This window comes from Vombatus ursinus, unplaced genomic scaffold (genome assembly GCF_900497805.2).
Source record: "Vombatus ursinus unplaced genomic scaffold, bare-nosed wombat genome assembly UNPS02014791.1, whole genome shotgun sequence".
NCBI classification, from domain to species: domain Eukaryota; kingdom Metazoa; phylum Chordata; class Mammalia; order Diprotodontia; family Vombatidae; genus Vombatus; species Vombatus ursinus.
In genome coordinates, this window is record NW_020954569.1 from 34,133,394 (window position 1) to 34,159,872 (window position 26,479).

General features: G+C 35.3%; 1 protein-coding gene across 1 annotated transcript in view; it reads left to right on the top strand.

The window, feature by feature from the left end:
- Nucleotides 1-26,479, top strand: part of SEMA5A (semaphorin 5A) — a 651,274-nt gene that overhangs the window by 505,485 nt on the left and 119,310 nt on the right. Inside the window, exon 13 of the mRNA XM_027868972.1 lies at nucleotides 19,636-19,753. Coding sequence (XP_027724773.1) covers nucleotides 19,636-19,753 — 118 coding nt within the window. The remainder of the gene's footprint in view (nucleotides 1-19,635; nucleotides 19,754-26,479) is intronic.

Genomic DNA, 26,479 nt, shown 5'->3' on the forward strand with positions numbered 1-26,479 from the left:
CACAAAAATGAAGAAAAAAAAATATTCCTTTATAAACAGTAAGCATAATTTTGAAAGCAAATCTGTACGTTGGCTGTTTCTGAAAACGAAGTTCTTGTTCTTCAATTTCTGTCTCAAAACTTTCTGGCTAGATGTGGAAAGCCTTTTTTGCTTTGAGTCTTTTGAAGTAGTTGCTGGTTGCTGAATTAAATGGAGTTCTTATCTTACCTCCCGTGAGCTAGGAGACTCCTTAGAGAGCCCATCATAGTTTGGATTGGTTGTAAGTATTGGGGGTGGAATTCTAGGCCAGATCTTCTAGCACATTGTTCTTTCCCATATACCACACAGCCTCCATGAAGTATTGAAGATTTGGCAGATTATATAAATGTTGACACAAAATACCTATTTAGTAATGATAATTACTAAATGATAATTACTTAATGATAATTTTAATAATAATAATGGTAACTAGTATTTTCATAACACTTTAAGATTTTTCAAAGTGTCTTACAAATTTCCTTTATCATAACAATCCTGGAAGACAAGTGCTATTATTATCCTCATTTTATTGATGAGGAAATTGAGACAGATGAGGTTAAATACCCAGGGTCACACCTGTGGCTCAATTGTACATTAAATAAAAACAAATTTCCCTAGGAGTTCACTGATCCTAATTGCATCACCTTTCAACAAATTTTGCCTTCCTGAATGAAGTTTTCATTCAGTTTATTTTGGCAATTCATCAAGAACCAGTATTGAAAATAAATGGCCCCTGTTCATATGATACAGAACAACCATCTTTATAGTTTGCATTAAAATGGCAGGTCTGATCTTTTCAAATATTGAAATGCATTCTTGGAAGAGACCTTTAAAACCAACTGATTCACTTTCTCATTTTATAGATTAGGCTGTTTAGGCCCTAGAAGTCAGATATCAGGTCCAGAGTTGCAGTTATAGCAGCTGAGCCAGGGCCAGAACTTGGGTGTCCTGTGATCTTTCCACTCTTCCCCCCTACCTTCTTTGCACAGGTGGAATAAGGCCAAATATGTAAATACTTCTATTTTATTCCTGCCAGATTCACTTGTTTATTCATCTATCTACTCATTAATTTAATTGTTTATCTTTTTAATTTATGTATTCATTCATTTATTTTGCCATTTGTTTAGCCTTTTATTCACTTATCTGTTTACTCTCCTATTTCTCTATGTATCTATATATATATATATAATATATATGTATGTATGTTGTATGCATGTATCTCTCTATTTTACCAAATTAGAAAAGGACATTTATTAAGATTGTAAAGTATGAACATTTGGAATAAAATAGCCCCTCAAATATGTTACATATTTTCCAATTGGTACATTACAGAGCCCAGGAGAAAGTGAACGTAAGTATAGAGAACACAGGGTTAAATTGGTCTATCACTGCTATTTTTGTTAGAAATCCATTTGTCTCCTTTTTGAGGTGCTCATGAAGTTCTCTTCAGGTGAAGTGTAGATTCTTTCCTGGGCTCCGTGTGATATCTCCTGCCTGAACTGCATCCAGTTGCTTCTGTTGCTAAGATGTCAATAGGAAGTCTAGATTTGTCCAAATAAATAAATAAAAATTAAAAAAAAAGAGGATGTTCCTACATTGATGAAATCAAAAATGTTTCTCATACTAAACAATAAAAATGATTATTGTGGATATATACATATATATATATATATATATATGTATACAATTGAATAACAACTGACAAAATATGGATGTGTGTGCAAGGACCCTGAGGGAAAATCACTGATATTTCACATCTACGTAGTTTTAGTTTTCTGCCAGAGTAAAACACAGGCAATTTTAAAGTGGCAAGAATGCAGCAAAATTTTGGGGGAAGAATTCCTAGGTGGAGGAAGAGAGGAGAGTGCCTATACCTAGGTCTCCCCAACCCCCAACTATGGCTAGACATTGAGAACTTTAAAGGGTTTGGACAAATTCTCATGCAAATGCAGACACTTATTTTTTGTAGGAGGGTTATGTTTTCTCTCAAGCTCCTTAATTATTTTGAGGCAATTGGGGTTAAGTGACTTGCCCAGGGTCACACAGCTAGTAAGTGTCAAGTGTTTGATCTGAGACCAGATTTGAACTCAGGTCCTCCTGACTTCAAGGCTGGTGCTCTATCCACTGCGCCACCTAACTGCCCCCAGAGCATCCTCTTTTAAGGAAGATTAAAGTCACATTTGGTGACTTAATAGATAAGTCCTGAGTTGCTTGAATCTCACAGAGAAAATAATTTTCCCAAGGTCATACAGTAAGTGTCAGAGGCAGCCCAGTATTCCATCCCTTATTCCATTTGCCATCCCCTTTTTACTCTATAATGTAGTGACTCAACAAACACTAGTTGATGAATGATTGATTTTATATAGGCATACCGTTGTATTTGAGTAGCATCATGGTGTAGTGTAATGAATTAAGAGCTGGCCACAGCGGGTTTAAGTCTAGCCTCTGAAACATTAATAGCCTGGTCAATCTACTTGTTCTCTCAATGATCCCCCAGAGTAACTCTATAAGATTCTAAGCTATATCATCTTCATTGATAGAGAGGCGATGATCTGCATAGGTAGAAGGACTTTCCTCATTGCATTTCCTATACCAAGGAAGTCATAAGTATGGTCCGTGAAAACCAGAAGGGTGTTTAGTGAAATGAAATGTATTTTTTGACCTCTTTTTGCTCTGAATAGCAACTCTGCAGATATGATTGCTGCTCCCCACGTCCTTTAACTGATTTTCTTTCTGACAAAGTCCTTCTAGTTCCCTCAATACACCACCCCCACCCCCACACACCCCCCACACAGACATACACCCCTACACCCCCCCCTACACACGGAACATTTCTATTGGGGGGAAAAGAATAGGAGATATAAATGATTGGTTCTTCCTTCTTTTATTTTTAGAGGATAACTAGAATTAAAGAAATTCCACTAACTAATGACTTTTACTTCAATGAATTTGACCACTGAACATTTTCCTTCACTTTCACAGACACACAAACATAAAGTTTTTCAGGTCACAATGTTAGTAAGCACATCCTGTGGCTTAGCCATCTGTCATTCCTGGCATATTGTTCCACCTCTGTGACCCCTGAACAAGATTGGAAATGTCACAACATGAAAATGGAAACTCCCTGTGGCTCTTGGTTGTATGTGGAATTAGGGCTCCTGGACGGGATGACTTCTTTATGATCAACACTTATAGACCTTGCTGTCCTAGAGAACCAGTGTCCTCAGGAAGCTTTATACTTAGGGGAAGCTATAACTTTTTTTTTTAAAAGTCTGCATGTTTATTCTGGAGAAAACTTTACCGCAAGATGACCATGACTATGATTTAGATGATTGAAGCTCCTAGAGAATGCCAATATAAACAGCTAAGCTTTGTGTTTATTCAGAGTGGAGTCTAACATTGCTGTTTGCATTAAGTCACAGACCAAGAAATATATCTTAAGTCTGATTATAATTATTGGATTCTAGGACATCTCATTTTGTTATCTCAAAGGCTCCTAGATTTGCTAATATTCTTCTTTTTTTCTTCTTCTTCCCTTCCCTTTTTTTCCTCTCTCTTTCTTCTACTTTTGAATAAGAAATTCATTTGAAATTTGTGTCCAACTGGCTCAGTAATCTCAGAGTTATAAGTTATAAACAGGAGAATAAAATTTGATGTTATAACTAAAATTTATCTTAGGTGGTTATAACAGTGTTATCAAGTATTTAAAATCCAAACTAAAAAGCAATTATATAAAATTTATAAGATGATCCTACCCTTTTAAAATCAGTGTCATATTAAAATGCTAATTAAATATAGGTAACTTTCCAGTAAGTACATATTTAAAAGATAGACACTAATTAAAATGTTATTTCATTGCTTCATCAGACAAAGCATAAACTACAGTGTAAATTATTTAATACCTTTACCTTGATATGTGCTATGATTTTAAGCAGATATCTTTTTTTTTTAATATTCTTATATTTGTTTATGTGGCTTGTGACCTAGTCTTAATTATTTACCCCCGCTGTATCTGTGATAAAAACTCTTGGAATATATGTGCTGCCATTTAGGTCTTAAAATTAATCTGCTAAATGTTCTAGTTTTTCTTTCTTCAAATCCATTTCACATACCCTAGACAAAGTAATTTTCCAAAAACTCCTCTTTGCCTATAGAATTGTCTAGGCCTTCACACTCCAAGGCCTTCACAATCTTACCTTAGCCTATTATGTCAATTGTTTTCTCTTACTGTCTCCTACAAGAGACATCACAACTTATTGCATATTAGCTCAGTGCGTGACATAGTAATAAGTAGATGTTTAATAAAAGTTTATTGACTGACTAACTTGTGGAAAGTTAATTCTCTTCTTTGGGCCTCAGTTTTCTCATCTGTAAAATGAGGGGGTTTGGATATAACTACCTCTATTGTCCTTTCTAGTTCAAAGTCTCAATCCTGTGAACTAGACTGGCCTTTTCAGTATCACATCAACTAAGTCCCTTGAGGATTATCTGACCCAATACACTTGTTTTCCAAATGAGGAGACAGAGGCCCAGAAATGAGAGCTGACTTGCCCAGAGTGACTAATTGTCACAGCCTGGGTTTAAGTGATATTTATCTTTCCCAGAATTTGACTGTATTTCTCCTTTTATGACTATTCCCCTTACACAGAAGGTGTTCTCCCTCTCTTACTCCAGATAAAGGTTTGTTTAAATTATTTCCTTTCTTCAAATTCCAATTCAAATCTAATCTCCAGTAAGCTTTCCCCAACTCTGGTAGCCTGTGTTGTTGACTAACATTGCCTGCCCTATTCTTTTTTTTTTCCCCTACTTTACCTTGTATTCTTATATGAAGAAGACAAGTAGCTGTGATTTTTGTTTTTCCAACTTGGAAAACCCCATCTTTGGGAATTACCTATACCAACAAAGATCTTGTCTCAACCTGTCTAAAACTTAGTAAGTAAGTTTTAAGGGATTGTTTGAGGAACATAGAAATTAATTGATTCCCTCAGGGTCACACAGTTAGTAAGTGTCAGGTACAGAATTTGAACCCAGGTCTTCCTGACTCCAAGTCTAGGACTCTGTCCACTAAGCCATTTTACCCCCATCTAATATTGTACATTTATTAAGCATCTACTATATGCCAAAAGCTATTTTAGGGGTTGGGACTGGAAAGACAAAAATGAAATAATCTTTTCCTCCAAAGAGCTTGGACTGTTTGGGGAGAAATATATTGGAGAAAGGTGGTTCTTGATAGTGGCTGTTTTTTCTTTCTTCTTTAGACATTGAATTTTAGAACTGGAAGAGATCATAGAAATAATTTAGTTTGACCTGCCAGAAGGATGTGGCAAAGACCTCCAATATCTTTGCCTGTAAAAACCCTAAATGGGGTCAAAAAAGAATTGAACGTGACTAGAATGGCTGAACAACAACAATCATTTTTCACATTAAGATGTTAAGGTATGGAGATGTTGAGTGACTTGACCAGGGTCATACAGGTAATAAGTGGGAGACAAAGATTCAAAGTCATGTCCTCAGATGCCAAATCCAGTGTCCTCTCTGCTACAAAGTTAGTAGTTAATTAGAGTTGCTAAGGAGATCATAGGTTCAGATCTCCATGTGCAAATTAATATCTTAAATTCTGCCCTAAATCTAGAGAGCTATCTTATATATTAATTAATTCAACAAATTTTTGTTAGGAACTTATGCCTTGTAGAGATCTGGGAGATATATAAAGTTTATATATGACACAACTCCTACCATCAGTGAACTTGAATTCTAGTATGAATGTATGACACAAATACAGATTTTTATACTAAATAGATAATTATAGTGCTAAAACATCATATGATTAGTCTATGAGAAAGTTAAAGAAAAAGTCCTGCATGAGATCTGAGGATTCATTGCAGCTATGTGACACAGTAGATTGAGTGTTGGGACTGTAGTCAGGAAGATCTGAATTCATGTCTGACCTTGGAAATTTAACTACCTGTGTGACCCTGGGCAAGTCACTTAACCTCTGTTATGCCTTAACTTTCTCATCTGTAAGATAATAGCCTTTACCTCTCAACATTGTTGTGAAGATAAAAGGAGATGGTATTTGTTAAAGTATTTTGCAAACCTTAAATATTATATAAGTGTGAGCTATTTTTCTTTGGTCACCAGGGGGAGAATGTGAGAGTACAGGTGAGTCTGTACAGATCCATTATCTTCATATATGGTGGATAGTACGTTTACAGTATAGACAGAGAACACATATGTTTATGATTGTCTCATTTAGTCTTCTCTTTTCAGAAGTCAAAAGGAACAGAGGTATTTAGGCCTGCTGTCATTAGTCATCTTAATGCTTAAGTGCATTTGACAAATGCATTCTCAGCCAGTAGCCCAGAAGAAATGCATTTGTTTTTCCTGTTGATTTGTCTAATGGCAGTATAATGCCAACCACTATCTCAGAAATATTCTTTTGAGAAGAAGCTTATTGGTAGCACTCAATCCCTTAATGTCATTGTAAAGCTATTTCCTGTCCCAGGAGACATTGTAACTCAACAATGTTTGATTTCCATTGGAGATGTTTTGAATTATAGGCAGCTGGAAGTGCCTACTATATGGTCGAATGTGTTCATGTCACAGAATATGATTGCACTGCAGATTTTTCTGAATCTGAGCAGGACAGTAGTTCTACCCTGACCTACTGTGGTGTTTGGTTTTGTTGTACTCAAGCCCATGTTTTCTCCAGCTGTGGATTATTCTACCACTAGACTTTGAAAACTAAAGGTTGTTCCATTAGATCTTCTGTGCTAACTGCTCTTCTGCTCTTTGATTTGATCTGCCTCCGTGTCTGGACCACCAGCAGCTTGGTTGGCTGTTGTCAAAGAGAGTGGTCTTGAGAGCAGGTCTGAAAAGGACCTAGTTGGTTCGAGTATCCAATTAACAAGCCTGAATTAAATTATTCCTACTTTGCCAGGCACTATGCTATACACTGAGAATACAAAGATTTTTTAAAAAGTCCCTGCCCTCTTTCTATCAAGGGGAAACAACATATGGACATCTGAAAATGGGTAAATTTATATACAAAGTAAATACAAGTGATTTGAGGGCAATAGCGGTCACCAGAAGCAGAGGAGTTCAGGAAAAGCTTCCTGTGGGGTAGTTGAACTAAGAATTCTAGGATGAAGAGGTGAGAAAAAGTGTATCTCAAGCACAAGGAATAAGCTACAAAAAAACTCAGAGATAAGTGATAGAATGTTATGTATGACGAACAGCAAAAAGGACATTTTGTCTGTGAATGGGAACAACATATAATAAACTGGAAAGGTACACTGTAGTTATGATGAGGAGCAGCTCAGTGGCACAGTGGATAAAGAGTCAGGTCTGGAGTCAGAAAGACTCATCTTCCTGAGTTCAAATCTGGCCTCAGAGACGTACCAGTTGTGTGACCCTGGACAAGTCACTTAATTCCATTTGCCTCAATTTCCTCACCTGAAAAATGAGTTGGAGAAGGAATTACAAACCACTCCATCATCTTTGCCAAGAAAACTCCAAAAATGGGATCACATAGAGTCAGACATGACTGAAAAATAACCGAATAACAAGAACGAGAACAAAAGCTAAGTTGTGAATAGTGTTAAATGCCAAATAGAGGAGTTCATATTTCATCCTAGAGGCAATAGGAAGCCACTGAAGCTTATTGAACAGGGGAGTGATATTATCAAATCTCTGCTTTAGAAAAATCACATTGGTAGCTCTGTCAAGGATGGACTACAGAGAGAAGAACTGAGGCAAAGAGATCAATAATCATGTATGTCAGAGTCTGGTTTAGAGTTGATTAAGGCTTAAACTAGTGACTGTGCATGTGCTTAGAAGGAGAAAGATCTCAGTGATGTTATGGAGGCAAAATCAGCTGGACCTGACAAATGTTGGGGTTATTTCTTCAGTTAGTTGGCAGTTAGGCTCACTAGTCTTCTGAGATACTTACCTGCAAAAGTACATTTGGCTAACATATAGTACTGAAAAGTTTACAGAGCACTTTAAATATAGTATCTCAGTTCATCTTCAAAACATCTCAATCAAGAAGATGCTATTATTATTATCCTTATTTTACAGATGCAGAAACTAGGGCTAATAGAGGACCCAGGTCTTCTGTCCATCACTCTTTATTTTTTTTGCATGAGCTATTATTATTAATAATGTATATAATACTACATTTGTATAGCACTTTTAGGTTATTAACATTTCCTTACAACAACCCTATTAGATAGTGTATATATTATTGTTCTGATTTTCAACATGAGGAAACTGAGATATAGAAAAGGTATTTGTTGACTGTCAAACAATTTCAGAGCTGGGTCTCAAATCCTTGCCTTCTGACACCATATTCAAAACTTGTTCCATTATACCACAGTGCTTATTTGCTTATCTTTCATTTCTGGACAGCCGCAATTTTAGGGTGGACACACTTCCTTCTATTAAGACTAAACTTGCTGTCCTGTAATCTCTACCTATCCATTGATTCATGTTCTAATCTCCTGTCACCTCCTTCTGCATAACAGCACATTCTTACTGTTTTCAGGCTAAACATAACTAACTCTTTCAAATCCTCCTTATATAACATGCAGCTCTGTCCCTCTCCCCCAATCCCCTCCATTTTGGTACCCTGATCTGGATGAGCTCCAGATACTTAGTGTTCAGTGTAAAATCATTGGCAGCCCAGAACTGAATTTAATAATACAGATGCAGTCTGGTCACTAAAATACACAGTGATTGCCACATTTACCATGTTCCCAGCTAGTGTTAGCGCTCTCTCACTGACCAGACTTTTCAAGCTGTGTCTTTAGAACTACCTCATTAGCTATTTTGTAGATTATATCCTGGTGGGTGACTTGTGTTTATTACTTTTTATCCATCATTTTTTTCCTGGAAGTAATAGAAGTAATCCAAATTAGGGATATGAGAAAAAAAGTCTGAAATTTAAAAGGTTATTTTTTATTTTTCTTTTGGGAAATAAATTTACCAATCTGAATTGTAAATAGAGTTGTTTTTTTTTCCAGGAAACTATAAAATATTTGAGTAGCAAAGCATCTATGGACCTCCTAGTCCAGGGATGGGGAACCTGTGGCCTCGAGGCCATATGTAGCCTTCTAGGTCCTTGGGTATGGCCTTTTGATTGAGTCCAGTTTCTTTTAGAACTAATCATTTTATTAAGGGGATTTGTTCTGTTAAGTTTGGGTTCAGTCAAATTGCTGCACTTGAGGACCTAGAGGGCCACATGTGGCCTCAAGGCCCCAGGTTCCCTTACCCCTGTTACTAGTCCAACCTCCTTAAATGAGTGAAAAACCATTTATTTAATTCCTACCATCTACCAAGCATTATGCTAAGCACTGGGGATGACAATATGAAAAGGGAAGAATCTTTTCTCTCAAGGAAATCACCCTCTTATTGGGGAAGACAAAATACATAGACAGATCTACTTGCCTCATGGATGGGAAGATGTGGAAGCCTTAAGGTTTCCTCAGCAAAATGATTGGCAGGGCCCAAGAGTGATTAAGAGGCATTGGAGAGTTGACCCTGCGGTGCAAGGAATCTTTAGCAGACTGGCTCACCACCATTAGGACAGTAGCAGCAGACATATGTGTCATAGTAGAATAAGGATTCTAGAATCCCTCTGGCACAAATAGGGATTGAGAGGACAGGAATCAGTAACTGGTCAGGGGAAAAGAGGGAAGAATACTTTGGCAGGAAGATTGAGAGTGGGGTCTGGGCAGCCCAAAGTGAGAACCAGAAAAGTAAAACAACTTTCCTAATAGTGTACATAACATGTTTGTGGTAGGGTCATCAATGCTAATTTGCTTTCCATGTGATAAATTGGAAACTGAGATAGTAACTGGGTCAATTTTGTGACATTTACCATCTAAGACTGAATTTTTTATATATTGGTCCAATGATATGACATTATTGATATCTTCTGAAAATTAAATGCAAAAACCAGTCTTCTGAGTTATAGTTGAGTTTATTTCAGAGTCCTGTAGTGATGATTCTACATAATAAACCATACAAAATTATAGTATTTTGGGATGGAGAAAAAGATTTGACATTAAGGTTGAGGTTGATTCCTAGGGTCATTTAAAGCCCAAACTACAAATTTTACAAAATTTCTACATTCTTTACCTTGGATCACTCTGTCTTCTATATTCATTACAACTCAGGGCATAAAACTTAGGGGGATAGAGGAGTCATTGATTCCTAAGAGGTCATTTATTTAGTTCAACTAGTAATTGAACAGGAATCCTTTCTAGAAGATTCTTAATAAGTATCCATCTTGACTCTCCTTGAAGATAAGCCTTCTAAGATAGCTCATTCATATACAAATTGTTTACGAATGTAGCCCAAAACTGATTTCTGCATCTTTTACTCATTATTCTTACTTCTCTCCTCTGGAACCAAACAGAAGAAATGGAAACCTTTTTTCATATGCCAGCTTTTCAAACATTGAACATTACAATCACCATTCCACCCCCTGTGCAACCCCCTCTCAAAAGAAAAAAAAAAAACCAAAACCTTTTCTCTCTAAGTCAAATACTACCAGCTAATCATTTCCCACAAAACACCTGCTGATATGTTCTTACACCCTTGGTCCCTTAATATCACTCTCCAAATGTGGCTCCTATAACTGAACATTACAGTTGTGATTTGAGCGTGTTTGTTATACAGAAAAGGGGATCTTATTCCTATATGTCCAGGTCTAGTGCATTGGCTTATATCTGTCAGAATAATAGCTAACTTTTAGATAGTCCTTTTAATGTGTTAGGCACTGAACTAAGCTATTTACAATTATTTAATCTGCAAAACAACTCTGTGAGATTGATACAGTGATTTTACAAATAAGGAAACTGAGGCAAATTGAGGTTGAAAGTTGCCCATAGTAAGAGCTTAATAAATGCCTTTTGAATTGAATATTTGTAAAATGTTTGTTTTAGTACCAGGAACAGAATTGCCATGAAGTGGTGGCTTTTATAAATAGAGCAGTCAGTATTTTCTGCATTATTCTTACACTTGTTTAAAAATGCTCAATACCTCTCATTTATTTTCTTATTTGTACATGATGGGAAAAAAAATTCCACAACAACTGTACTATGACCAGCCACATATCAACCTTGAATGATTGTCCTGGGCATTTACCCTCACAATACATGATAAGCACTACTTTGCTCAGGAAAGATGAGGTCAATGTCACTCCAGTAAGTCAAAATCAGATCTGTAACATAGTGCCTGGGAAGAGGGAATTTACCTCATGTGGATGAGCACTCTAAACTCGCAAACATGTTTAACTCTGCTGGCTCACCCTTGGGAAGTGCCATCCTACAGTTGAGTTTTATCCTCTTACATATGCTTACTACCAATCAAAAAATGCAGAGGGGGAAAATAGCAGGTGGTTCCCATATTTCCAGTTCTTTGAGTTGATTAATCTCTTGTTCTGTGCAAAGAAATAAAACGAATTACATGAAGTAAACAGGGTCTGTTCTAGATTTGTCAATATCACTTAAGTAATACTAACATTTCTGCTTTACATAATAGGTAATTAAACAGATAAGTGTATTAGATAAATAAGACATTTATTGTTTATGATATGCCAAACACTATACTAAGTGCTGGGAATTGAAATACCACCAATTGAGAAAATACCTATTCTTAAAGGGCTTACATCCTAATGAGCCTGGGGAAAGAGAGCACAGAGAGGAAAACTGGAAAGGAGGCAGGATAGGGGTAAAGGTTTGGAGTGGAGAGCAAGGCTGCTGCTGGAAGGAAATAGGAAAAGCCCAGAAAGTAGAGCTCCAGGAGTGAAGTCATGCTAATTTTTGTCCCCTAATTTAAATAATCAAAACTTCAAAATTAAGGATTTGACCATAGAGAAATAAATGTATTTAACAACAGTCCAATTCTGTAAGTATCAGGAACATCATACATTATATAAGGCACATGATACTTTATGGAATTATAGAGTTAGAAGGGAAATTAGAGATTATTTATTCTAACTTTTAATCTAGATCAGTTCTTACTGTAACATTTCTAGTAAGTGATCATGTCTGAAGAACTCCAAGCAGGGGATAACCTATAACAGTTCTTTCTACTTTTGGACAGTTTTAATTGATAGAAATGTTTATCCCTTAAAATCAAGTCTAATTGCACCTCTCTGCAAATTTCAGCTCTTTTCTCCCTTTTTTTTAAACTCACCCTACCCTTTCCTAGTCTTTCCTTCTCCAGGATAAACATCCCAATTTCTGTCAAACAATCCTCATGTTACACGGTCTCAAGGCCCTTTTCCATTTTGGTTGTTCTTTTCTGAATACTCAGCAGCTTATTTCTATCTTTCTTAAATTCTGGTGCCCAGAACTAACCCGGATACTTTAGATGAGGCCTGAGGAGGGCAGGGTACAGAGGGACTGATTTATGAAGTAATCATATTTCAGTGTAGCTTTACAATAGTAAAAGATAGGAATGTAGCTGACCTGGGTTCTAATCTTGGTTCTACTGCTAAGGAGCAGTGTGATCCTGGACATGCCACATAATTTATATGGACCTCAATTTTTACTGGTATAAAACTAGGAAGTTATACTATACTATAGAGAGTCACTTTAATACTCTGAATATGTGATTCTTTTTAATGTTGCAAATCTCAGACAAAGACTGAGAACAGTGAGTAGTAAATAAAGCAATGAGAGAAGTTCCTAATATTTGAACAAAGGAGGACAATGATTGGTTTTAAGGCAATAGAAAGGGGAAAACCCCTAGATTGATGGTTTTTAAGCTGGCCGTGAGCTTGTTTGTTTTCACATTTTTATAACTATGTTTTAGTATATTAGGTTTCCTTTTTAATTTTATGTATTTTATTGGATACATTTAAAAACACGATTCTAAGGAGGTGTCCAAAGGCATTGCTAAATTGCCATGACACACAAAAAAGGTTAAAATCCCTTGTCCTAGAATATAGCGATAACTGCCAAGGAAAATTTGTTATAGCAGGATGATAAAGTCCTTAAATCATTAACCCAACATTGGTCTAGGGAACAAGGGTTGCAGCAGCCAATAGTCATGATGTTTTTAACATGCCATAATGCTCATCATGCTCCAGTCCTGGGTATCACCTCATATTTCCAGTTAAGTTTATTGTGAACTCTTTTTCCTCATCTTCACTTTATGAAAATCAACTATACTGCAAAAATTCCACAAAGTGTAATGCCATGGTTTTTCAATATGTCAAGCAGCTGTAATTTAATTGGAGTAGGTATTCAATCTACAAACATGAATTGATTGCAAACCATCTCTAATTTAGCAGACTCACTGTGATTTAAAAAAAAAACCATCATCTTGAAACCAATGTGTTGGTGTGGAATCATATCCAAATTAACTTTGCCAGCCCCCTGATAAGAGACAGAGTCCATTGCTAGAAACATATTCAAGGCCTTTCCATCTATAAAAACTTTTGTTCTGTTGGCATATTTTTGGAGAACCCAGGGTCACTTCCATGCCATGATGAGTCAATAGATATGTGCATCTTTATGCATTTATTTAAAGTTATCTATTTTCAGATGACATTGAAATATTTTTCTGCATGGATTTTGAAACAGTTTTTAAAATTATTACTTTTTTCAATATGCTAACAAAATAAAAGGAAAACTCATTTAAAATTAACTGGATATTCTAATCATGTTCTTAGAGATTGTTATTCTACTCATTTTTCAAATTGTTTTGTTCACATGTGCTTTAAATTTGAAAAAAAATAAGTTTTCCCCTATTTCCAAATCAAGTATTTATCTCTTTATAGTGATATATTATGAAAATATCTAAGGCTCTCAAAACCAGAGAGGAAACTATATTATTATCATCACCATTTTTCACCTATACTTTCCCAGGCACATTTCACAAGTGAGAAAAGTGAAGCAAAGCCCTTAATTTTGTAGTGGAAAGAGTTAAAGTACATAGAATACCCCAGTTTCAGAAACTAAACTCTTTTCTATGTTCTCTTTTTGTCAAGAAGTACATTTCAGGAAAGTTCATTCTTTCCTTTTTCCTCTCTCCCTCCCTCCCTTCCTCCCTTTGTTCCTTCTTTTCTTCTGTGTTCCACCCTTTCCTGCTTCTATTTCTACCTCCCTTCCTTCCTCCCTTATTTTTCTCTTCTCCCTCCTTCTTTCTGTATAGTCTTCATTATGGCACCAAGTGTCCACAAAGGAGTTTTTTTTCCTGAAAGCATTTGACTTACAGTGAAGATGTTCCTAAAATGAAATTTAGATTAAGCAAACAAACAAAAACCAAAAGTAAACACTTCAAGCATGTTGCTGTAACCTGAATGTATCTGACTTTTTTTTTTGTGAAAAGCTTGAATTCATTGTAATGTATAGGCTGGGTATAGTCAGTCAACCAGCATGCCTCCATGTGGCACTTGTTCCATTTGGATTTCCACAGCACATTTTCTGAATGATATCTATAATGGCATTGATATGTAGAAAGAAAATGCTGTATTTATTCTGAATCTACTTTAAATCAAATGACTCAGACCATTTCCTGTGTTTCTTGATTGTAATTTAATGAAAGTACTGAAAGAGTCGACCAGCAGGGAAACATTCCATTCTGCTAACTTTCAAACTGCCAGTTTGTGTGGATCTTTTTGTGGGCTACTTTGTTATGTACTTACTTATTACCTTATATTAAAAGGACTTGAAAATACAGCAATTTTTATATCTGCTATTCATTCATCAATTCATTCACCAAATATTTTTTGGTGCACCTATTATATACAAGTATAGTTCTGCCCATGCTAAACCCCCTGCTCAATAAATTTTCAAGGCTCTTTATTAGTTCCCAGATTGAATATAAAGCTGTCTCTTTGTCATTTAAAGCTCCTCAAATCATCTCTTCATCTTTAACTCTTTGTTTCTCTGGCTTCCTTTAAGACTCTGTTCAAATCTCACCTAATTTGGGAGTCCTTTTTAGTCTCTGCCCCTCCCCCTCAACTACTGTGCTAGTATCTTCCTCCCTTACATTTCATCTTTCATCTACTGTCTAGATGTCATGTACATACTTAATTACATACAAGTTGTCTCCTACATTAAAAAGTGAGTGTTTTGAGGAAGTGGACTTTTTTTTTTTGGTGTCCTGAGCACTTAGCACAGTGCCTGGCACATGGTAAGCTCTTAACAAATGTTTGTTGACTGGCTGACTGATTAAAAGAGATTTTACTTTTAAAACTATTTCACACTAGTATAGTAGTGACAGAGATCAGAGTACAACCTCATTCAAAAAAATCATTAAATAGTCATTGCTTAACAAATGTGTTTTAAACATTATTTAACAACTACATTAATATATTCAACACTCACAATTTCTGCTGTATATTGTAACACTCATGACAGAAACAAATCAAAACTAAACTAAAGTCAGCTGCTAAAATGGTATTCCTTGGGCTCAATGGAGATGAATTTGTACCTTAATATTCCCAGTATCCAATAGGTCTGTAATCTTATGAATGTGGGTATTCCTACCAGGAATTCTGCTGATAATCCCCACCCTAAGCATGGATGGAGAATGAATCTGTAATTATTTTCAAGTTTACAGAAATAATGTGAAAATCTAGGTGAAAGTATGTATTTTTGTTGCATCTGTTCATCTACTTCACTCAAATAATTTATGTTAGGTTCACAAACAACAGAATTTTGTAATTTAAAAGATATAGAGTCTTTATATGTATGTCAGCACAATTTCTACTTTTAAAACTCAATCCACAACGAGTTTCCAACCAAAAACATCCTCTCTATTCAGATATGTCCAATGTTCACCAGAATATCATATTAAACTAAAGGATCCTTGGGCATTTCCACTAAAAAGATATTTTAAAATTCTATATAAATATGAAAGTGGTACAGAAAGAACTTGTGTCTATGAATCCCATGACAGGGCTGTCAACAAGGCCGTAATTTTCTACATTTCATTATAGAAATGTCCTGGCTTCCAAAAATAATATATTATAATGAAGGACGGCAATAACCTGGTACTTTATCATAAATAACAATATAGATTAAAATTACATCATTACCACCAAAAAGCATTTTCATTATTTTCAGATACATACATGGATTCTATATAATATATAGATGATATATAGATACACAAACACACATATATATATACTTTACACACACATACCTGGCAGAAAGGAAAATTCATTTTTTTTCTTTAAATGGAAAGTTAAGAACATTCTGAAGAATAATTGGCATTATAGGAAGAAAGCAACATTATTGCAGGCAATCATTCATTAAAAATACTGTAAAATATTTCCATTCTTAACACTAAAATACTGTTTCAGTGCTGTTGAAAACTTCAACTGTAGGGGAATGTGGATTAAGATATGGCAGAAAGTGAAGTGAGTTTGAAGTTTTTGTTTCCCACTATTCGGGGGGAATTTTATTCTTGTTAGTAGCTATCTATCTTATAACTGATGAATGAAAATAGATTTGCATGATTTTTCATAGCTCTTTAAACATAGCCTTATTGTGTTTATCCTGACATTCATACGGAGGCCGACCATTTGAGAAAATCTATATGACAAGAATCCTGTTATATAGTATAGACAGCTTATTAAATCAATAATGTACAGACCCTTGGCTTTACTTTGGAAGCAGCATCTTAAATTATTGTTGTTCAGTTGTTTCAGTCATTGTTTACCTTTCCGTGATCTCATTTTGGGTTTTCTTGGCAAAGATACTAGAGTGGTTTACTCTTTCCTTCTCTAGCTCATTTTATAGTTGAAGAACCTACGGCAAATAGGGTTAAACAACTTGCCTCGGGGTCGCACAGCTAGTAAATATCTGATGCCAGATTTGAACTCAGGAAGATGAGTCTTCCTGACTTCAGGTCTGTCTACCTAGCTGGCACATTATATCATATCAAATCTAATATGATATTGCTAGGGAGGTAAAACAGGGATAATGCAAAAATGTGCCTGATCAGATCAAATCTTTGGAGGAAGCATTGTACTGGGAAAAGAGCCCTAGCTTCTGAGTCAGAGGACCTGGGTTCAAAAATCTCTCTTTTGATGCTTCTAATCATGTGACCTTGGGAAAATCACAACCTTTCTGGACCTCACCTATAAAATGATGGGGTTGGACTAGATATCTTCTAAGTTCCCTTCTTGATCTTGAGCTTCCTCATGACATTCACAAAATTGACATAAAATATTATATATAGATAGATAGATATAGATATAGATACAGATATAGATATAGATACACCCATACACATAATAGTATCTTGCCAGGTGAGCTCAAAGTGGGGGACTAGTCTAGTCCTTTTTAAGCTGCACTGTATGTTATATTGGAAAGGCTTTTGCATACTAATAGAATGATGTTATAATGAGTTCCAGTTTTTATGTGGTAAAGGAGCTGTATTTGCCTTAGTAATGACATGGGACCTAAACATTTAAAAATAAAAAGGAGGGGCCAGCTAGATGGTGCAGTGGTTAGAGCAGTGGCCCTAGAGTCAGGAGGACCTGAGTTCAAATTCGGCCTCAGACTCATAATACTTCCTAGCTGTGTGACTCTGGGCAAGTCACTTAACCCCAACTGCCTTACTGAAAAAAAGTAAATAAATAAAAAATAAAAAGGAATTGATGGCAATGGTCTCTGTAGTAAAGTGATTAGTGAAAATAAATATTCTGAATCTTTTAGGGAAAGAAGGGGGATACTTGCACAGTGGTATCTTCCTCACCTTTTCTTCTTCTTAGCTCCTAAATATTTTTATATATTGTTTCATTTTTCTTTTGTAGTTTGAGAGTTTAGATTGTTTGTTTTTCCCGTTGGGGTTGTTTTACTTAGGTATACAAGTAGATAAATACTACTGAATGGTAATTTCTAAGTAATGACATGATACAAGAATTATAAATGTGTTAATGATTGCTCCCCTCTCTCCTTCCCAACTATCAGTATTCAGCTATTTAAATGTAGAGCGTAATGGTAACATGGAAAGGAACTAGAGAAAGCACTCCTAGTATAAGAACTTGTCTTTCTCACCAAATCAACATGCTGTTTTTGTGGGCTATCTGCCATATACCAGGAGGGACTTGTTCTGTATTGAACTCTACAATGTTATTTCACCTGATTGTGGGAGAGAGCTATAGAGGCCCTGCTCACAAAACTGACTTGCATAATAAAACAGTCTGGCTGAACTGGGGAGTCTTTGGATGTGTTCTCTATAAAGCAGGTTATTTGTATTTCTTGTTCTGTGAAAAACTCTAGCTTGGGTATGGGCAAGAGTCCAAAATTTAGAAATTCTTTCCTAGTGTTCATAGTTTGAAGGAAGGGTATACTGACTGCCTTGAACTACCACTTTGTGGCTGCTTCTTTTTATATCTCTCTTTGCCTTGCTGTCCATCTCTTATTTTTCTTTTTCTCCTTTGCTAAATAGTCTGAGGGACCTTCATGCAAAATATCCATTTTGTGTATGAAATATTTCATTTAGACAGAGATTAAATGGATTATTCACACTTTATAATCAGTTTAATATGATTTTACAGCTTAGGGAAAACAATTTGTATATTTCAGAGCGCATACAATACATGAAAAAGTATTATTATACTATACTTTAAAATACATTTTAAGAATCTGTAAACATCCAAAAATTCCCACGCAGAAGTATTATATTCTAGAGCTAGAAGTGATCCTCTATTCATGCGCTCATTTTATGGATGAGTAAACAAAGACATAACCAGTTGAGATGGATCCTACCTGTTGAAAGTAGTCAGTTTCAATAAATGGAAATATGTTACACACACACTCATATATATATAAATGTATATATACACATAAACATATACATATACATATATATGTATATACATATAAGTTGTGATTATACTGTATCTCATAAATATTCTCCAATTACCTGTAATTAAAAAAAAAGGTAGGCTTCACTTTCTGCTAACTGCAAAACATTGACTGTAGCTGTGATAACATAAATAAACTGAAACATTCAGATTATTTGGTGCTATAGTTAAAGTAGCATTGAACTTAGACCCAGGTTAAGTTCTGCCTGAAGCACTATTAGTGTGATCTTGACCATATACTTATTTTGTGTTGCTAGCTTCTAAATCAAGAATGTTATTCATATCCCTGACTTATTAGAAATATAGCATGATATATGTTCAATTAAATTGGATGAAAAGATACCCATGGATTAGACTCTGTAGCCTTCAATAGCCTTATCTATAAAATGGGAATGGAAGTTGTTTTGTTGCCTATCCCACAAAGTTATTGTAAAGAACTTGCTTCATAAAATGTAAAAATATATAAAATGTCAATTTTCATGACTTGATCAGTCTCCAAGATGTTTGCCCACATAATGGTAGATGTCACATGTTTGTAAATGCAGTAACTGTTTGATTTTTTCATCTAGTAATTAGTTATCCTTCCAGTCTTCATCTCTAATATGCAAAATAAATGTTCAATTAATTTGGATTTTTGCAACACATTTGTGTTTAAATGACCCTACATCATTCCTGTTCCTCTTCTTACTCATGATAAGTAGGACCAAAAATGTAGTTAGCATTTCATGGAACAGGCCTGCCCTTTTGTTGACCTTTGGGGTTTGTATTTGCAGTGCTTGTATTGGAGCTCAGGATCCTTACTGTGGCTGGGACGTTGTGATGAAGAAATGCACAACGTTGGAAGAGAGCTTGAGCATGAGCCAGTGGGAGCAGAATATCTCAACATGTCCAGTAAGTCATTGGTATCTTCAGAACTCCTTAAATGTGTGCAGATCTCACTGTTTCCTAAGCTTAAACAGCCATTGTACACAAACTTATTTATCTTAGATCCTTCCTTGAAAGTCTTAATTCTATTAAATAAATTAATAGAGTCCTTATCTTACTACCTACTTCATGCTCTAGGAACAATGTTATTCACATGCTTTTGTTTCTTTGCTTGTCTTCATCTAGAGATTGACCTTAAAAGAAAACCAAACAGCTCTGGTTTGGTAACTGCTAGGATACTGGCTTGTTGGGGGTGGGGAGGGGTACTCTGCTAAGCACTGTGGTTAAAAAAAGAAAAATAAGACAATCTCTGTTCTTGAGATGTTTTGAAATGGAAAGGCTCCATTGTCCTCAGTGAATGAAATGATGAGATTTTATTTTTAATGTGATTTCTATTGATAATCCTATGCATTTTTAGTATTGAGCCATTTGATTCTGCCAAGGACTTGGGTGGTGAGTGAATCTTCAGTAGCAACAACTGCTGATAAGGCAGAGGCAGTAGCGCTGTCATGTCATATCTTGCTGGATATGTTCAGAACCAGCAGTCTGGAATGGGAGAGGTATATTGGTGCTTCTACTCCAGGAGTCCCCTTGGGGTTTCCTGATTGATTGTGGCAGTTTTCTGCAATAGATTGGTGGTGACAAAGAAAATGAGCCCTTTGTCCCATTTTCCCATGGGTTCAATTATGGTTCTTATCTTTAAAGTTCCCTGTAGACTGCTTTAGTAATGCATACTATTAAAAAAAAAAGAACAAAACTATATTCATAAATTCTCTTGGGAGCTACAGTTTTAAGCTTAGAATTAAGTTAAATGTTGAGAAATGTAAAAATAGAAGATAAAAGTAGTAACTCATGTTACTAATAATGATTCTTCCCAGAATCAAAAATATGGGCAAGTATCTCTGGGTTGTTTAATTTATCCATTCTTTATTTATACTGGATCTGCCTATAATATCCCATAGATAGGAAAGACTTAAAAAAAACATAAAGTTGAGTTTTATTCAAATTGTGATGAACAACGTAAGGAAGGAGAAATTTGTTTACGTTAGAAGGAGTAGGTGTGACATTTGTATTGAACCCTATGGGAAGGAAGTAGTTTCAAAAATTGGAAATTGGAACCTCTTCCAAGCATAGGTTATGGTATGAGCCAAAGAATGAGGATCCCAGAGGGAGAGAAAAGAGTGAATAAAAAGACAATAATCTAATTGGCCTAGAATGTAAAATTCATGAGTCACAGCATGTCAGAGTTAGAAGTATCCTTAGAACACATCAAATCATACTCATAACTAAATAATAATCCCTTTTACAATCTCCCCACCAAGGGTCATACAGCCTTTGCTTTTAAAATCTCTAGTAGGTGGGAACTAACTGCCCCTCAAGTCATTCTATTCTATTTTTGGAAATCTCTAATTGTTAGAAAGTCTTTCTTTATATCAAGCCAAAAATCTACTTCCACCTACTGGTCCCAGTTCTGAAGGAGGTAGGTTGGATCGAAGATGTGAAAGGCCTTGAATCCCAGGACTGGAGCTTATACTTTATCTGAGTCTTGAGATGAAGGTTTTGTGGTAAAATGGTGACATAACAGTAGGAAGATTATTCAGCCAGCAATTAGAGAATGGATTAGAAAATGACATTTATGAGTCAGAAACTCTAGTTAGGAAGCTATTACATCAGCCTAGACAAGAAGTGATAAAAGCCTGAATGAGCATTAGGGTAAGGGGCATGGAACAGGGATGTGAGTTATATGGCTAAGGTAGAAATAACATTGTTAACAATTAATTAGCCATGTGTGATGATAGGGAGGGAATTGTTAAAGATGTCTTTAAGGTTATGATCCTCAGAGAGTGAAAGTGAAGTGGTAACATTAGCAGAAATAAGAGAAGTCTGCAGGAAGGCAGATTTAAGGGAGAAGATGATGTGTTCAGTTTTAGATGCACTGAGTTTAGGATTCCAGCTGGAAATCTAGGTAGAGGTATGTAGAAATAATAAATGTAGAACTGAAGCTCTGAGAAGAGTTTGGGGGCAGAAGATATAACAGTTTACTTACTACGTAGATACAGGAGATAATTGAAGTCATGGGGATAGGCGCTATCACTAAAGGAGATAGGACAGGGAGAGAAGATAAAGGTACTTACCCCAGAGAACATTCCCATTTAAATCATATGAAGAGGAGCAGTTAGTTAAAGAGACAGAAAAGGAATAATCCAAGAACTGGTAAGAAAAGTTGTAATTCCATTCAGTGTAATGGAAGCCAAGGGACAAGAAAGTACTAATAAGTGTACTATCCACAATGTCACAGACCACAAAAATAATCAAGAAATATGAGTGTATAGAAAAGAAAATGGTTTTGGTAATGAGGAGTAAAACAGAGGAGGGGAGAGATCATTTAATAAAGTGGTAGTGATAGAAACCATTTTAGAAACGGTTGATTACAACAAATTGGGTAAGTGGTAGAGTAGGGAACTGGAGGAAGGTGTTAGATAGAAAAGAATTACTTGAAAAAGCCATTGTTGGGGATGAGGGTAAGAGTCAATAAGAGATAAATACTCAGCAGTTCAATAGACTTTAGACTGTATGAATTTGTATTGCATTGAAGTCATAATGATTCATTATTTCCTCCAATAATATTCAAAGCCGAACAGTAAGAACAAAGGTGGTTAATAGTATCCAATTTGCAACATGTATTTCTAGTCATCTTATTAACCATCCTAATCTGAGAGCTAATGAAATTTGAGTTTATTCACAAAATAAAGATCAGTTTGTTTTTGCTTTTTGAAATTACTATATGCTACATGAACCTTTTTAAACTTTGAATCAACTGATAAAATCCTCTGTGGTGCTTCAGATGAATCCCGTGATAGCAGAAGCACAAAAGAGAACATTTGATATGCATAGAATGCTAGACTGGTCAGACTCCTTAATATAAGAGATGAATCAGATGAGTCCCAGAGAGGTTAAGCAGTTTGCTTGAGTTCTCAGAGCTAGTGAGTAATAGAGCTGAGTCTAGAATCCCAGTATCTTGACTCCTAATTCCTTGTTCTTTCTACTTTATGATACTTCCTCCCTAACATCAGTTATAAGTATGGTCTCTCCCAAACGGACCTGTCACCTCTCCAGGACTCATATTAGTTACTCTATTCTTCCTCTTAATGAAACTCTTCAGAGTAGAGGAGAATTATCAGAATTTCCTCTATCAAAATATAAAAACTCAAATGCAGCTCACCCAGTCTGTCTCCTCTTCCCCAATCCACTTCAGTTCCTACCAGATTGTTTATACTGAGAAAAGTTATGTACTTTCCCTTTTAGAAAGAAAACAATGCTATTTACATACAGATTCTAGATGTGTTAAGTGCAAACAGATTAAAGTTTTTCTTTTTTATTAGTGGTAATGTAGGAAAACTACTTTGATGAAATGGGAGGAACTTAAATAGTAATGTAAAAGGTGTGAACATCATTAGATAGAAATGTCCATATGTATAATGTTTATCACTTGCTTCTTTATATTCCCACTGGTTATGCATATTAGCAGTGGCTGGATAGCTACCAAGTTGGTTCCTATTAGGGAGAGGCTACTTTTTACTATGCCTCCAGACCTATCAAAAGACAATGGGATTCGTCAATATCTTAGGAGCTGTTCCTTCAGTTAACCCTAATTGAAAAAAACAGCATAGTGTACTGTCCTTTGAATATTAAAATCATACTACTGATTCAACTGTCAGTAGAACATGCAAAACTTGAGTTATTTTTCCAGTAGAGGTGATGGATTTGTGCTAATCCATCAGTACCTTCTCATTCAATTTAATTGAACATATATTATGCTATGCTTCTGATAAGTCAGGAATATGGATATTGTACTTGACTTAGAAGCAAGCTATGCAAAATAAATTATGTAAATCACAAACCTTGAGCAAAACACAATGAAGGAAAGCACATATCTTTCTAGGTTGTATAGACTAACCTACAATGGATGGAACATACTGGATTACTTTGCAACCTGCTATCTTTTAATTATACTTTTTAAAACTCCTTCCTGACACAAAGAGATGAGGCAACTGAGAGATATTACTATTAATGCTGAAAGGTGAAGACTAGCTTGTGATGTAAAAAAAAACAACCTTCTAAAACTCATTTAAATGACGTCTATGCAGATTACTTTTTCTCATTTTTCTTGAGAAAGTGGGAAAAATTTCAATTAGCAAAACTATTTCTCAAGATAAATGAAATGAAACTTTATAAACAATACATTAGCTGAGGAATTTTATAGCCTGACAAGGACTTCTGATATGCCAGGTGTGGGAGTGGTGTCAGTTTGGTGCAGTGGGAAAGAGCACAGGATTTGTAATTAGAAGACTTGGGTTTAAATCCTGACTCTGTTTAGCTAATTGTATGACTTAGATTCCTTATCTGTAATATGAAGGGGTCAAATTAAATAACTTCTAAGGTCTCTTCTAGCTTTAAATCAGTGATTAATGATTATGTGTGAGCCATCAGAAACATTGCCAATGATTTGGAACTATGCCTGAAAATGATATTAAACTGAATATACCCTTTGGCCTATATCTCAAAGAAATAGTCAAAGGACTATATCTCAAAGAAATATATCAAAGAGGAAAAGGACCCATTTGTACAAAAATATCTATAGCAGCTCTTTTTTTGTGTGATTGCAAAGAATTGGAAATAGGGGATGTCCATCAACAGGGAAATGTCTGAACTTTAGCCATGTTCTCTCTCCCTAGTAGGAATTAATTTGATAACTAGCTACTACCCAGCCACCACTGATACAGCCTATCTAATGTGAGTATAAAGAAACAAGTGAAATGCATTATATGTGTCTTAGATGGGCACTTCTATCTATATAAACATTAACTATACAATTAGTTATGCTATTTAAATGTGATGTAATTCTATTGTACTGTAAAAATAATAAATATTAATGGTTTCAGAAAAACTTGGGAATAATAATAGCCAATAGCTAACATATATAGAGCTACTATGTGCCAAGCACTGTACTATGCACTTTAAAATTATTATCTCATTCAATCCTCAAAAAAACCCTGGGAGATAGGTGCTGTTACTATTCCCATTGCAGAGAACAAAACTGAGGCATCCAAAGATTAAGTGACTTGCCCAGGTTCATTAAGTATCTGAGATTAAATTTGAACTCAGGTCTTCCTGACTCCAGGCTCGGTACTCTATCTGCTGTGCTACCTAGCCTCTGGGAAGACTTGTATAAGTGATGCAGAGTGAAATGAGCAGAACTAGGGGGAAATATTATATGTATTATTACATATTACTATATGTAATATATATTGATATTAACATTGTATATGTATATATACATATATGTGTATATATGTGTATATATATGTATGTATATCTATACAGTGACAGCAATATTGTGAAGAAAATCAGCTTGAAAGATTTAGTTAATCTGATCAACAAAATAACCAACCACAATTTTAAGGACTCATGATGAAATATGCTATTGACCTCTAGATAGAGAAATGATGGACTCAGGGTATAGATTGAAACATTTTGTTCTACTTTTTTTCTTTTTCTTGCTTTTTTTTTTTGGTATGGGAACATGGCTAATGTGGAAATTTGTTTTGTATGACTATAAATATTTGTAATAATTGTCTTTTTTCTTGCCTTCTCAATGAGAAGAGGAAGAAAGAGGTAGGGAGAGAATTTAGAATAGAAAATAGAATCGAATTTAAAAAAAAAGATGCCTAGAAGAAGAAACATGTGCTAATGACTTTGGATTTAAGATGGTTTATCTGTTAGTAAAAGATTAGTATTTATGGATTCCATATGGAGTCCAGGTTACAGAATGTGCTCTCACTTAGATATTGAGTGGTACTCTTTTTTTACTTTTAAAATTGTATTTGAGAAGATCATGGTCCTTCTAAAGTACTTTAAGCAATGTTTCTGAATGCTCACACAGAATCACTGATCACTGATTTATAGCTCGAAGAGACCTTAGAAGTTATTTAATCTGACCCCTTCATTTTACAGATAAGAAATCTAAGTCATGCAAATAGCTAGACAGAGTCAGGATTTAAACCCAGGTCTTCTAATGACAAAGTACCTGATCTAAATTACTATACTCCTAGTACTACACACAAAATATACATGCCACCATAACCTTTAATGTTGCTTAACAAGGGTATTAAATACCACTGTCTATGTAATCTGTATGTATGTTATGCATGGTCTGATGTACCATATCATAGTGAGAGTCATTTTACCCAAATGGAAATAAAGTAACAAAAAAAAAAGTAGTTTGTATTTTCAGGGCAGTCCGATTTAAATATACAATTATCAGATACTTCCTGGAACCATACCAAATTAGAATAGTAAATTTTTAGCGCTAGAAGTCATCTTGGGGATGATCCAGTCCTCTCATTTTACAAATGAAACTGAAGACCAGAGATGTAAGGGGACTTGACTAAGATCCCACAACAAGTTAGAATATTATGTGACACCAAGACATTTCCACCTTCAGTGGGTGATAGCATGTAATAGAAACAATAGGGCATGTACTATATTTTAATATTATAATAGAAACAATGAAGAGGTATGATTTCTTTTTCAGAAAGTCACTTATAGCTAACTTTATATTTATTTAATCAATCAATGAGCATTCATAAAAGGCCTGCTGTATGCTGGCCCAGCTGATATAGAGACAAAAAA